The sequence below is a fragment of the Scyliorhinus canicula genome, chromosome 15, assembly GCF_902713615.1.
Source record: "Scyliorhinus canicula chromosome 15, sScyCan1.1, whole genome shotgun sequence".
In the NCBI taxonomy this organism is placed as follows: domain Eukaryota; kingdom Metazoa; phylum Chordata; class Chondrichthyes; order Carcharhiniformes; family Scyliorhinidae; genus Scyliorhinus; species Scyliorhinus canicula.
The window spans coordinates 9,624,822-9,640,517 of record NC_052160.1 but is presented as its reverse complement, the minus strand read 5'-3'; the positions used below and the strand labels follow the sequence as shown (position 1 = coordinate 9,640,517).

At 42.9% G+C, this 15,696-nt stretch overlaps 1 protein-coding gene across 1 annotated transcript in view; it reads left to right on the top strand.

Annotated features, from left to right (window-relative positions):
* rogdi (rogdi atypical leucine zipper) overlaps positions 1–11,180 on the top strand; it is a 43,749-nt gene extending 32,569 nt beyond the window's left edge. The window contains exons 8-11 of the mRNA XM_038819928.1: positions 459–572; positions 4,196–4,245; positions 6,101–6,227; positions 7,620–11,180. Coding sequence (XP_038675856.1) covers positions 459–572; positions 4,196–4,245; positions 6,101–6,227; positions 7,620–7,661 — 333 coding nt within the window. The 3' untranslated portion in view covers positions 7,662–11,180. The remainder of the gene's footprint in view (positions 1–458; positions 573–4,195; positions 4,246–6,100; positions 6,228–7,619) is intronic.
* The last annotated feature ends 4,516 nt before the right edge of the window (positions 11,181–15,696 follow it).

The window sequence follows — 15,696 nt, the reverse complement described above, 5'->3', positions numbered from 1 at the left end:
AACAAGCTTTAGGGAAGGATTGTGGCCGACATTTTTTCCACCTGAAAATAACACTGGACATGTCAAACGCAAGACTGCTTAATTTATATGTTCACAATAAGTCAATTACCTTGACGTGCACTGACTTTGTATCACACTGCAAAATATACATGTTCCCATATGACTTTAATTAACTTGCTCTCATGTGACTTAAATTAGCATGTTCCCATGCAACATTAACATGTTCCCATGCAACATTAACATGTTCCCATGCAACATTAACATGTTCCCATGCAACATTAACATGTTCCCATGCAACATTAACATGTTCCCATGTGACTTTATATTCCAATAGGTTAGGATCTTGTAAGAATGATACACAAAGATATTCTTAAAGAATGCAACTTCCATTTTATCAGCTTAAGCCAGTGTTTAATTGTATATATTTGTAATAACTAAATATCTTAATTCTCTTTTAGAAAATGTTCACACCACCTCTTCCTGGCGACGTCTTTGCAAATTTCTACATTAATCTGAGTAAACTTTGTTTGATTGTGTACCAGCTCCATCTTCTGCAACCCAATTTGAATAAGGTAATATGTGGCTGTAACACCATTCTTATTATATCACTGTTATGAATATGAAGATTGTAAGCTTATGTTTTGGGACTGCCTCTTTAATTTAGAGTACAATGGAGAAATAAAAGGGGGGTCATGTGACTTGTTCTGAATTCTACCCAACGACCAGCTTAGGTGGCTTGGTTGTTAAAGGATAAAGTGTTGTTTTACCAGGAACAGGACGCATGATGTTAACACCTGGGGATAATGGCAAGGGCATCTGTGATGACTGGGTGGAATGTTACTCTTCAAGTGATAACAGGGAGATGTTAGGAATGTTCAGGTGTTACGAACGCTTATACTTTGAACCGCCTAGTTAATGGATAGAGGCCCATGCAATTCACATTGCCATGGGGGTGGGCTTTAGGGGTCTAGTTGGTAGGAAGCCACTAAAAGAATTGGGTTGCAGTTTTCCAAAGATATTCCTGAACCCGTCAGATTTCACAGACATAGTCGATCTGCAAGCGTCTGAGTGGGCAGAGAGATAGAGGCAGCGGTCTCTACTGGTCACTGCACAGAATGCGGTTGAGACATCACACTCTCATTGACGAATTCATTGAGGATTTGATAGAGGCTGGAAGATTTGCCTAGCTTCGCCAGAGGGAAGTCTCTCCAAGGTAACCTCACTGTGAAAGTCGGTTTGAGGAATAGAAATTATCTGGCTGGAAGAGGAAGGAGGTCACCGGGAGCTGAGAGTATCTTTGAACTGGTTTCTGGCAAATAAAGTGTCCTCTTAAAGTTCAAAGCAAAGAGGGGATTTCCCATTTTAAATGTTAAATGGGAAACTTTCTGTAGTTTTGAGTATGATCTGCCTACTGAAATTCTTTGGTCAGTTATCTTAATTTGTTACCATAAAAGACTTAAAACTGAATGTTGTGTGCTCCTTCACTGAAAAGTCTCCTTCACTGAAAATCTAACATAATTTTACATGTTATCGGTGTCTGGGAATTGTTACATTACCAACTAGAGTTGCCACCTGTGATTAAATGTATTCCTGGAGGTTTCATCACATCACCTGCCCCCTCACTCCAGCTATTAGTCACCAATGCATGCATCCTTGTAACAAACTGCCTTCCTACACCAATTGGAAAGCAAAAAGACTTATTTTTTTATATATAAATTTAAAGTACTAATTCATTTGTTTCCAATCAAGGTGCAATTTGGCGCGGCCAATCCACCTACCCTGCACATCTTTGGGTTGTGGAGGTGAGACCCACGCAAACACGGGGAGCAAACTCCACGCGGACAGTGATCTGGGGCCAGGATTGAACCTGGGACCTCTGCGCTGTGGGGCAGCATTGCTAACCACTGAGCCACCGTCAAAAAGACGTCTTACCCAATTGGATGATGTGCAACTGTCTGTCAGCCAACAGTTCTGTTCTCTCTCTCTCCCCCCCCCCCCCCCAAAAATCTTTTTATAAATGTCTCAAATGATTTTTCTCCAGGCTAGGACATGGGGGGAGTCCAGGAGACTGATCAAGATTGGCCTGAAATCTCCTGGAATTCAAGGAGATTTGGCAACCCAATTGTTTGAAGTAATCAGTGTAAATGGGTTTGTTTTGTACCGTTGTTCAGTAGTTTGGTAAACGTGACATTTCGAATGTGATATGACATTGATCAGATTTAACTTGGGCTTGTGGTCGTTATTCGTGACTTCTATCAGTGACTTGGAGAAAGAAATGTTTTTTTTTGTTTGTGTAAGTGACACAAAATTAGGTGCATTGATGTTGACCAACGTGTAATATTAGGGTACCGGGCTAGATCCCAACTTTTGTTAGGAAAGCGGACAAGAACCCCCACAATTTTTAATTTGTAAAACTGTGAGGAAAGGAAACTTCGCCCTGAGAGTGATGTCTGACCAATAGGGGATCATGTTAAAACCAACTTTAATTTAAAGACAGAATTAACCAGATTAACATCCAGATTTTACAAATAACAGTTAAACAGTTCTTAAATGAAAGAAAAAACTTTAACTTGCTGTCTACACCTGCCTCTAATTCCAGTTGAGTAACTCAATACAGTTCAAATGCTCCTTATAAATAAAGTTAACAAAACTTGTTACTTTAAATAAAAGGAAAATATTGCAGATGCTGGAATCTGCAACAAAACAGAAAATACTCAGCAGGTCTGGCTGCATCTGTGGAGAGAGAAGGGAGCTAACGTTTCGAATCTGCATTGACAAAGAGTAACCTGTGTAGATGGGAGCAGGAAGTTGCATCGCAACATTGCCACGCTGAGAGAGTGGGCAAAAATATGGCCGAAGCAGTTTAATGTGGGGGATGGGGGGGTAGGGTCCGCCACTTTGGACGAATGAACCGAGTTTGTCACAGTTTTGGCACAGTTAGGTTGTGATGATGAGAATAGGAAGTTATATACAATGGACAGATAAGGTAAAACTATAGCCAGTGGAGTTCAGCATGAGATCACCCATTTTGGAAATAAGTAAACAAATCCGAATTTCTCCTTGATGCTGAGAGACTGGAAATTATGAGAAAAGCAAGAATGCAAATCAATAAAAACCTATGGTGGTCTTTAAATTGGAAAGGCTGATAGGATGCTGACCTCCTGTGTGAGGTGGACGTGCTGTTGGACTACAAGGGGGAGGGAAGTGATTCTCCATTTGCTCAGAGCTTTGGTTAAATTCATTTTTATAGTCTTGTAGAGGCTGCAGTGCAGATTCATCAGAATCTTACCAAGGCCTACAGGGTCCAATTCAGAATGGATTGCATAAACTTGCTTCCTGGTTCCCTTGAGATGAAGAGATGGTGGGGCAATCTAATAGAGCTGTTTAAAGTGGTGAAGGGATCCAATCGGAAACTTATAGAGGAACCGTGTTATCGAGTGGAGGAATTCGGAGCAAGGGAGTACAATCTTCATATTAGAGCCCAAGCCATTTTGGAATGAAATGAGAAAGCATCTTTCACAATATGAGTAATGCAGTTTGGAACCTGCATCCCCCAAAAGGCTATGGATGGCAGGCCGATTGAAATTTTCAAGACTGAGATTGATGGATGTTGTTGGGTGAAAGTTTCAGGACATGGGGATCAAAGTGAAGAGGAGGTCCAAATCGGTATGATTTAATTAAATGGCAGATCCAGCTCGAGAGGCTGAATAACCTCCTCCTGTTCCTGTGACTGCGGGTATCGGCCATGCTGTTTATACAGCATCATGCAAATTCACACTGACCCAGATTCAGCATTGAAAAGTGACATCCTTCTGTAACTTAAATGTTGTCAAAACAGATTGACCTTGTGGGGCGGTGAGATTGTTAATGTTAGCCTGGCAGGTAGCATCGTTCTACACACCCTGCTTTTCCCCTCTGTGTCATGTCAGATTGTGTTCCATTTAAAATATGACGTACAAAACAAGCATAAAGTCCAGGACTCGAGGCTGGAAAATTTCCCAACCTTGGTTATTAAGTTACAACGTCAAGCATAAACCTATAATTTTTTTATGTAGCTTTGAAGGAATGAATGTCTTACCAGCAGCGTTGACATTCTTTACAATAAGAAAAGAATTACTGGGGTTACTATGATGTAAGAAGTTCTTGTGTTGGTTTTTGGACTATCTTCTCATCAGCTTTGCCCTTCACTTTCCAGAACTTCAAACCTGCAGGAAGCTCCGTGCTGCACAGCCCGGGATCCATGTTGTAAGTGTCTCTTGATTTCGGGAAATGTTGCAGCAGTTCGATTTTGACCCACTGACTTGGCTAGTCTGACACTGTTGCTTCACATCGCCAAGGTCCCAGGTTCGATTCCCGGCTTGGGTCACTGTCTGTGTGGAGTCTGCACGTTCTCTCTGTGTCTGCTTGGGTCTCCTCCGGGCGCTCCGGTTTCCTCCCACAAGTCCTGAAAGACGTGCTGTTAGGTAATTTGGACATTCTGAATTCTCTTCTGTGTTCCCGAACAGGCGCCGGAATGTGGCGACTAGGGGATTTTCACAGTAACTTAATTGCAGTGTTAATGTAAGCCGACTTTGACAATAAAGATTATTAAAAACAATTGCCCAGCTGAAGACTGGGAGGTTTGGAGTGTCTCCAACCAGCCGCCTTTTCTGACCTATTTGTTTTAAATTGAGTTTTTGCTCACATCTGGAAAAAGTGACACTGTGCACACATTGAATCTGGAACATTTAAATTTCAGTGACAGGAGCAGTGGAAGCCAGAGAGTTTGTAAGTGTATTTCATTTTGCATATGTGTCGCATTTTGCATTTGACGCACTCTTCCCAGGAATGTTATTGCTTTTTAAATGATTTCCGTCTTATTTGTTTACTCTCTTGGGTATCTTGCTGTGATTGGCGAATAGCTGTTTTCTTGTTTTTTGGGGGGGGGGGGGGGGGGGGGGGGGGGGGGGGGGGTTCAATGGCGCTATTAAAAATAACGCCGAAGACTACAGTTTGAAATATTTGTTCCAGAAACCTGGGCAAAGGTTGCAATTGAAATCGTTGCAGATCCAAGTGTATTGTGATTCACTTAACAAATTACAAATGCTCGATGTTTTAAAAGACTTGCTAAATTACTGGATGTTATTCAGTAGGTTTATTAGATCTGCATCCGTCCCACCTGCCTTCTCAACGATTTCATTGCAACAAAATAAGATTAAAATGTTGGTGCCTAAATGTAAAAGGACATTAGTTAATTTGCAAATTCACATTGCTAATGGATGTCTCGGCTCTCCACAAATGCTTCATTAATGTTGTTGATTCAATTTACAAAGAGACATACGCACAGCTTTTCAGTTGTAAGGTTAATGGAATGGCAGAATTCCATCCCCAAAAAGAGTACAAAATCCTAGAATCATGCGGTTTAAAAACATTAAACCACTGTGTACTAGTGCCACCATGGCACAGTGCTGTTGAGGCCACTGGTTTGTGCTCAATAACTCAAATTGCATTATTACATGGCCCTCCTGCATTTCTCCTGGGATCAAACTGCACAGTTCTGTCCATTTTTCTGAGTACTGTTACTAACAATTTATTATTGAGATGACTTAGTGCCACGGTTTACTGTTGCTCTCAAACAAATTCAGTGATACTGTTGCTATTGCTGCACTATCTTATTGGAGCATTGTTATCTAAGCTGCAATTCCTCCTCTTAAATATGACGTTAAATACAGAGTTTGTAACCTCACTTGTCTGCCTGCTGAGGGGTTTGTATCACGGACGCTCTGCCAAAGTTGGCTTTCAGAGGCCAGATGCTTCTCTGGAGTGGGAATGCGCGAGGCGCCACCTATCCTCCTGCCTGTGAATGGCATGCAGCCCGTTGAGATCTAAGGAAAGGAAATGCTGTCACAAGGGTGGAATCCTGTCCCGTAGTTCGTTCACAGCTAGGCTTTGAGTTGAAAGTCCAGGGTGGACTGCCAGCCTAATGTAGAAGCAGAGATCCGTCATCCCAGTGGGCTTCGGTGACAGCAGCACCGAGCATGCAGCAAGAGTGTCTTTCCTTCTGGGCTAAGTGTCAACAGGAATGAATTTCAACAGGTATTTTCTCTATTCTGTGTTACAGTGAGCTTAATAACCAGAAATTTGAAGTTAGCCACGTGCACAAAGTGGAATGTGTGGTTCCCTGGCTAAATGACACATTGGTTTTCTTTACTATCGCACTACAGCTTTGTCAGCAACTAAAGGATAAGGTACAGTCTATTTTCTACACTTCGTTAAAGCGGAAATATTTTTTTAAAATATAAATTTAGAGTACCCAATTCATTTTTCCAATTAAGGGCCAATTTAGCGTGGCCTACCCACCTACCCTGCACATCTTTGGGTTGTGGGGGCGAAACCCACGCAAACACGGGGAGAATGTGCAAACTCCACACGGACAGTGACCCAGAGCCGGGATCGAACCTGGGACCTTGGCGCCGTGAGGCAGCAGGGCTAACCCACTGAGCCACCATGCTGCCCAAAAGTGGAAATATTTTGATGGTCTGTTGACAATTGGCTATTTGTGTTCAGAAGAAACTAGTTTTGTGATTGCCAGAGCAGTGTTATTAAGTTATTCTAATGAAATGCTGTCTGATTACAATGGCCAACGACATTGGGTAAATTTGGCTGTGTTATTTCCGGGCTGCTAAATTAAACAGGGCGGTTCCTCCTGACAACTGGCACGGTGTTGTTTAGGTCTGATGCATGCTGTCTTCCCTTCTCCCTCACCCACCTTTGTGCCCCTCCTATGGACCTCTGCATTCGCTGATGCCCCCTGCTGGGCAGGGAGCTAACAGCTGACGTAACTCTCTGCTGTGCTGTCCTGTAACGTAGGGTCTGAGCTTCCTTGCTGCCTGTTATAGGCCTCTTAAAATTTGCGAGTGGGGTGTTACAGATAATGTTAGTAAATTCCTCCGATGTGCCATCTTACTGGCCTGGGCACTTTGCCATTTTAAGCCCTTTTGAAATTGAGCTGTATTAGTTGAATTGAATATATTAAGATTTGAAAACTTGCACAAATGAAAGATGTTAAAAATATTGCCTTAAATCAGAGTTTCCCAAACTTTCCAGCCACAGAACCATTGGACCTCACGAGTTCTGACAAAACTCCTGAGAAATATTCTTATTGTATTGAAGAATTAAAGCTTAAAAATTATTATTGCATAATATGTACAAATATACAAAAATCTGTCTTATCAGGAGCTCTCCCTCCCCACCCGTGCCCACCTCCTCTTCCTCCCTCCCTCTTTCTCCCCCTCCCACCCACCCACGCTCCCCCTCTTCCTCTCCCCCCACTCACGCCTCCCCACTTCCTCCCCCCCCCACCCATGCTCCCCCTCTTCCTCGTCCCCTCCACCCACGCTCCCCTTCTTCCTCCTCCCCACCCCCCCCACCCACGTCTCATCTCTTTCTCCCCCCCCCCCCCCCACGCTCCCCTTCTTCTCCCAACCCACACCTCATCTCTTTCTCCCCCCCACCCACGCTCCCCCTCATCCTCCACACGGTGATAAAACTTGCCACTTTGAGAATGTGGGTAAAATGCTGTGTTTGAGGTGTTTTTTTCACTCTTGGATGCTACAATTTTTTTTTTAATGTCTTTTCAGATTTCTGTGTTTTCCAGTTACTGGAACTTCAAGCACTACTGATTCTGAGCAACAAACTAAAGGAAGAACAGTCTGCACTTTGTACCCACCTCCTGCGCCCAGCTCCCAGTCCGTCTACTGTAAACACTGCCCCTGAATGCTTCCGGCAGTTTTTGTTTAGACTTTAGAAATCGATAAGCCACACACGGTGCACTTTGCTCACCTGCCCTCTATACGCGTCTCTTGTTTTAATAAAAGTTAGGTTCCATGTGGTGCCAGGTCTGGCAATGTTTGGAAATGAGCCATCGAAAGAAAATGCCGTCTAAATGTTCAACCCTGCGATCAGCTTTTGGTCGCTGTTCATGTCAAAACATTAGGTTTTAACGGATGAAGATATAGTTTACCGCTGCTGTGAGGAACATGATAGCAAATATGCGGGTGGTATTGAGGTAGAAGCAGTGATTCCTGTAGAATTCCATAGATTTGCATTGTGCACTTTTGATCATTTCCGAATCGCAGGCTGTGTGATGAAGTAAGCTCCCCGAAGAGAGAGCTTGCTGTTCAGGCACTGAAGCTAATGTTTTCAGCCTGTTCAACAGGGAAATAAATTAACTAAAACTATACATTATACCTCTTAGTGGACCAGCCAAACATTCTTGAATTACAATATCCTTGGGAGCCAGAGATTCCTTTATCAAGAAGAAATGGAGAGATTGAAGTGTAGCCGTGTTTAAGTTTAAACAGATCATATTTACGCAGTTTATTTATATATTAAATTACAATGGCATTAGTTAATTTTAAACTTGTGCTGGTCACAAATCAACCAGGCATTGTGTGCATGGTGGCTTTACCAAGAAATCCTGTACCTGGACCTCGATTATTCTTGCATCGGGGTTTCCGAACTGGCAGTCGAAGTTTTTGTTTCTCTGATGAGTTAGCAACTTAAAATGGACAAAACTGAAAAATACCGAACAAAACAAAATAGCGCAAAACTGAGCCCAAATTGATTTGCACAAACGTTAGACTTCTAAGATGTGCTGTAAGTGTTTTAGCTTATTGACTAGATCTGCATTGCTCAAAATTTGCTTAGGAGCCCTTTACGCGGTTGGGAGTATCGAACAAATGGTTTGGCTAATTATTTTGGATATGTGTTTGTCTGGAGTCTCAGCAGACACGAGTACTGACCAGTTGACACTAAAATATTGGAATTTACACTGCGTAGTTCATGAAAAAAATTAGATTTGCGCACAGCGTTAATGAACAGGGGAAATGTATTAAACGTGTATTCCAGTAAAGTGAATCCTTGCACTTTGAAAATGTAATCTGTTCCATTAGTCCAACAGGGCATGGTTTCGAGATGTAGGGAATTGCTTTACAGTGAAGGATGCACAAGGGGATCTCGAGCAGTCAGATAAATCCCCGTAATGCAGGACATAAAGTGCATTTGTGTATCCCCTCTGGATAATTTGTGGGTAGCGGGTGTGTATTAACATGTTCATATTTCGGTTGCATTTTTGCAAAATATTTGGATATTTGTCATAATGCATTGCTTACACTGGCAAACTAAGACAACTTTTTTTTTAGCTCTTTGCAAAAGTGATATTAATCTTGAAAATACCGTTCGCAATGGGATTATATTCAGGATCCAAATATTGTATTTCAGTAGATTGTGGTATCCAGAGGTCATTGATTTTTCTTTGAATCTTAACCATGCACTGCTCTAATTATTAAGAATTTTGTTAAGAATCCAGTACAAATAATGACCACCTTTTAATGCACGTCTTCAGCTGAGAATGGAGACTGTCCAAAAGTCAATCCTGTTTGTTCGAAATGAAATTTGACATGGTGTGCAGTAATACTGTTTTGATTTCTTTTGTAAATAATGAAATTTGTTTCTAAGTGTGTGAGGGACACAATTTGAAAAATATCTGATTAAACATCCTGTGATTATATATTCGACACGGATCAAATTGAGCATTGTTCAAACTGTCGTTCCACCGAATAGTTGTTTGAGAAGGAACACCCTGTGCTTACAAATGTCTGGGAGCTGTGGAACCTGTTCTTAAGTGTTGAAACTTACACTTTATTGTTGATTGTTATTGGCGTCTAGAAGCTTTGTGGATAAAAAGCAACATTTGGGAGTACTAACTCTGCCGCTGACTTTAGCCGGCATGCTTGTCTGTGTAAGGTGATGCAAAATATTCGCAGTAGCTGAGTCCTTGATTTGCACGGCATTTAACGCAAGTGTGTCAGCATGAATGCTTTTTTTAAAAATAAATTTTAGAGGACCCAATTCATTTTTCCAATTAAGGGCAATTTAGCGTGGCCAATCCGCCTACCCTGCACATCATTGGGTTGTGGGGGTGAAACCCACGCAAACTCGGGGAGAATGTGCAAACTCCACACAGACAGTGAACCGGGATCGAACCTGGGACCTTGGCGCCGTGAGGGAGCAGGGCTAACCACTCGGCCACCGGGCTGCCCTGCCATGAATGCTTTCTTGACGGTAACAGATTGCAGTAGATTACAAACCACAGACTTCTCTGCCATTTTCTTTCTCAACTTTGTTGCCTGGGTCTGTGGAAATAATTGTGCTGCAACTTGAAATGTTTTGCTGGAGGAGAGAAAGTAGTCTTTGCTTCTCTGCAAGGACCGTTAACACGAACACGCAGAGAGAAGTGGGGTTGGGGGGGGGGGGGGGGCAGAGAGAGAGATTTTCTACCTTAAAAAAAAATCAAAGTCCAGCTAGAGTCTTGTGGTGACACGGTTTCCTGTCTAAAGGCGTTGTGCCTTGTACACAATTTTTAAAAATTGTAGCAGAGGATATGGGCATCACTGGCAAAGTTAGTGTTTGTTGCCTTGCGGTCCATCTGGTATCTGTAACACTTTTAGTACAACTGAACAGCTCATTGGACCATTTCAGGGGATAGTTGAAAGTTATCCACATTGCTGTCGGAGCCGTACGTCGGCCAAACCCAATAAGGATGGCAGATTTCATCCCCTAAATCAGATGGATTTTTCTGACAATTGATACATGGATTGATTGATCGAGTTGCACCAGATGTCGTGGTTCTGTGCCCCAGGAGCATTAGCTTGGACCTTTCGATAATTCCTCCAGTCACATTACCACTAGCACCATCATCTCCCTTTGTTAATTGTGAAGCTGTTTGTTGTAAAGTGTGCTGAAGTTACAAGCTGTACTTTTGAATAAAGCAACATGCTGAGTGGGATAGGTGAGGGCATTACATAGGCCAGTTAACGTTTACTCAAAGCTCAAACTTCTAGGTGAAGTAAGGAAGAATAAATAAGCATGTGCCACATAAGTTATTAATTTTTTTTTACTGCTGTGATGTCTTCCAGGATCATGTAAAATGAATATAGTATGTTGAATATGTTTTCTGTTGCTATCCCTGCGATCAATCTCAAATAATGTGCTTATGTTTTGATGTCTGCCGTAGATGTAATGATGTGACTGAGACCAATTATATTTAACATGGATTGTCTAAATTATTTGGAATGTATTGTGGACCAAACAAATCATTCAGATTATATCTGCAATAAAGTATTGATCTCAAAGAGTGATCGGGTTGTTCAGTGTTAAGTTTGAGCCCGTGTCCATTTTCATACACTTGCTGTCAGTGAAGCAGCACTCTGATATTTTTGAGCTGGAGTGGCAATTATTGCCCGGGTCTATTCAGATCATAGTCCACGTAGCACAAAATAAATGAATGGGAATCGGGCAGCGCAGTGGATCAGCTCTGCTGCCTCCCGGCGCCGAGGTCCCAGATACGATCCCGGCTCTGGGTCACTGTCCATGTGGAGTTTGCACATCGCCCCCACAACCCAAAGATGTGCAGGCTCGGTGGATTGGCCACTCTAAATTGCCCCTTAATTGGAAAAAATGAATTGGGTGCTCTAAATTTTAAAAAAATGAATGGGAATGGTATAAATTTCCACAAGTGTACCCGGTATGCTGAGTGAAAATTAGCCATTAATATAGTTTTTGAGAGAATGGGTGGCTTTGGATTGTGGTTAAGGCCAGGATTAATGCCTGTAAGTGTTTGAAACCTGATTTCAGAATCACAATACAACATCCTGATTTTTTTTGGATTAGGATAGCGATATTGTACGTTGATTTGATACGTTAAACAATCGGGAAACATTTTAGTTTCTAAACTTCTCGGCATTGATTTGTAACAGATTTTCTTTTTTAAATTTAAAGTGCCCAATTCTTTTTTTTGCCATTTGAGGCAATTTAGCGCAGCCAGTCCACCTTCCTGCACATCCGGTTTGTTGGGGTGAGACCCATGAAGACACTGGGAAAATATGCAAACTCCACACGGACAGTGACCCAGAGCCGGGATAGAACCTGGGTCCTTGGCACTCTTGAAGCAAACAGTGGACCTGACTGCAAAACACAATTATTTTGTGATCACATTTTCTCCACTTTTGTCTCCAAATTATAATGAATTCAATTATCTTCCCTCACTGTAAATGCTGATTTCCCTTCTAACCATCCGAAAGCTTAAGTGTGAACAAACCTTGAATAGTCTGCGCAGATTTGGTGTCTCTAATATTAATAATCATTTATTGTCACAAGTAGGCTTCAATTAAGTTACTGTGAAAAGCCACATTCCGGCGCCTCTTTGGGGAGGCCGGTACGGGAATTGAACCCGCGCTGCAGGCCTTGTTCTGCATTACAAGCCAGCTGTTTAGCCCACTGTGCTAAACCAGCCCCTGGAAGAATGTAAAGGTGTTGGAGGCTGTTCAGAGAAGGTTTTTAACTGGAATGAGCGAGTTGTCTTACAAGGAAAGGTTGGACAGACGACTTGTTTCCACTGGAGTTTAGAAGAGAGGGGCGGCACATGCGCAGTGGTTAGCACTGGGACTGCGCCGCTGAGGACCCGGGTTCGAATCCCGGCCCTGGGCCACTGTCCGTGTGGAGTTTGCACGTTCTCCCCATGTCTGTGTGGGTTTCACCCCCACAACAACCCAAATGTGCGTAGGACAAGTTAAATTGCCCCTTAATTGGAAAAAAAAACAATTGGGTACTCTAAATTTATTTTTAAAAAGAGGGAGGGGTGACATCATAGAATTTGCAGTGCAGAAGGAGGCCATTCGGCCCATCGAGTCTGCACCGGCTCCTGGAAAGAGCACCCTACCCAAGGTTAACACCTCCACCCTATCCCCATAACCCAGTAACCCCACCCAACACTAAGGGCACTTTTGGACACTATGGGCAATTTATCATGGCCAATCCACCTAACCTGCACATCTTTGGACTGTGGGAGGAAACCGGAGCACCCGGAGGAAACCCACACACACACTGGGAGGATGTGCATACTCGGCCCAAACAGTGACCCAAGCCGGGAATCGAACCTGGGACCCTGGAGCTGTGAAGCGATTGTGCTATCCACAATGCTACCGTGCTGCCCCTTGATTGACATAAATAAGATCCTGAATGGTCTTGACCAGGTGGACGTAGAAAGGGTATTTCCTGTGTGGGTGAGGTCAGAACTGGGGGGGGGGGGGGGGGGCACTGTTTTTAAAATTAGAGATCACCCTTTCAAAACACATGAGGAGAAATTCTTTCTCTTGAGAGTTGTGTGACTTTGAAACTCTTCCTCCGAAGACTGGAAGCGGGATTGCTGAATAGAGTGGAGTTAGATAGATTCTTGTTAGGCAAGGGAATCAAAGGTTATCGAGGTAGATAGGAATGTGGAACTCGACACAAAGCGATCAGCCATGATATTGAATGGTGGAGCAGGTTCGAGGGGCTGAATGGCCTCCTTCAGCTCCTATTTTGTATTTTCGTGCATAGAATTGAAAATGAGGAATTCTATCCTGATAATTTGTGTTGAAAACCTTTGAAAAATTGTTCCGGGGGCATTCTTACTCCAGATGTGTCAGTTGACAGACCAAGCAGATGCAGTTTAACTGTGGAATTGTTAGGGCAGCACGGTGGCCTAGTGGTTAGCACAGCTGCCTCACGGCGCTGAGGTCCCAGGTTCAATCCCGGCTCTGGGTGACTGTCCGTGTGGAGTTTGCACATTCTCCCCATGTCTGCGTGAGTTTCGCCCCCACAACCCAAAAATGTGCAGAGTAGGTGGATTGGCCACGCTAAATTGCCCCTTAATTGGAAAAAATAATTGGGTAATCTAAATTTTTTTTTAAACTGTGGAATTGTTTGTGAGACATTAAATGTGATCAACTTTGTGTTATTCTGCATTGTGACCAAGAAAGTGGACTGTAAAAGTATCATCGGAAGCGATGTAGAACATCTCCAAGTCTGAGGCCTGATTGGCAAGCATGCTAAATTTTCGATGGCAGTTTGAATTAAGAAATCATTTGTTCTGAAAAGTAAGAAACTTTTCTGTCAAGTTTGCAGTTTTGGAAGTACTTATGAAGTCAGCCTGAATTGGTTTCTGTCAAAATGTTCCTTGTGCTTGCCTAAAATGTGAATTGATTCTGACAATATAGCTTGCTGATTGATATTGGGCAATTCACGCTGAAGGCATGAACACAATTTAATTTTGTTGTTTGGTAATACAGAACTGAGGAGGCTCAAAGAAAACATTTCAAACCATGTTTGACACTTGCCTGTCAGTCACCGTCAATGGTGCATTCCCCATGGCAGCACTTCGATCAATCAAGAGTCCACTTGCCAACCAGTCAGCACTCTCTTCTCATACAGTATAAATTGTTGTTTGCCCTGACATTGGTATTCTTGCGATTGTCCTGATGAGTCCAAGAGGAAAAACTTCGACAAAATGTATTTTTTCAGCCATGCTATTTAGTTGGAACAAACTGCACTCTGAGCCAGTAATATGTGATACACCAGTTTATTTTAGTACAATCTTATTGTGAATGAAAAGGATACACTAATTAGAATTTCAGCGAAATAATTTAGCAGTAATTAAAATTAATATTCAGAAATATATCTAGCCCAGCTCAAGTGGAACATGGTACATCTCCAGCACCCACCATAAGGTTCTGGATCTTAGTTGTGTGTTAACTCAGGTGGGGTAGCTGCTTTGTTTATTAAAAAGTGCATCATTTTTAGGATCATCTGGAATTGGCTTAGCTGGTCTTTACCACTGAAGGTTTAGGAACAGGCCACCTGCTTGTTAGTGTTCTCTTAATTAACCGCATCACAAACAGTAAGAAGTCTCACAACACCAGGTTAAAGTCCAGCAGCATTGTTTGGAATCGCTAGCTTTCGGAGCACAGCTACTTCCTCGGGTGAGTGAGTTAAGTATTTGGCTAAAGCAAAAGCAGATGATTTGCTATCGCCTTGCACCTCAGTTAAGTTCATGCCTGCAAAATGGAAGGTGAAAGTTTCATTGGAATACTCGAACCGTGACATGAAATCAACGGGTGAAATCAGAGCGACCCATTGCTGACATTATTTGCACACACAATAAAAGTTGTTTAAAAGTTTTGAGTTGCAATATTGGTGCCTTCCAGTTCTTGGGATTTCCCTGTACCAGTGATATGCCAGCACCCCGTCAGACTCTCGTAGCCTTGTCTTACCTTTAACTCATCTGTACTTCATTAATACAGCACACAAAGTTCAGTGCCACACATCTGAATCGCCAACTTAGACATAACTCTGCCAAGTCTTTTCTAGACAATTCTGCTATGAGCTAGCTGTACTTTAAGAATGGTTAATGGGTGTGACTGCCATGGGAAGAGTTAAAACACAGGGGCCTGCTTCATGTCACGATAACGGGTGGCACGGTGGCACAGTGGTTATCACTGCTGCCTCACAGCTCCAGGTTCAATTCTGGCCTCGGGTGACTGTGTGGAATTTGCACTTTCTCCCCGTGTCTGCGTGGGTTTCCTCTGGGTGCTCCGGTTTCCTCCCACAGTGCAAAGGTGTGCAGGTTAGGTGGACTGGCCATGCTGAATTGCCCTTTGGTGTCCAAAAAGGTTAGGTGGGGTTCCGTGGATCGAGTAGAGGTGTGGGCTTGGGTGGGGTGCTCTTTCCAAGGCCCGGTGCAGACCCGATGGGCCGAATGGCCTCCTTCTGGTCGCCGCATTATAGGAAGGATGTGGAAGCATTGGAAAGGGTGCAGAGGAGATTTACCAGGATGTT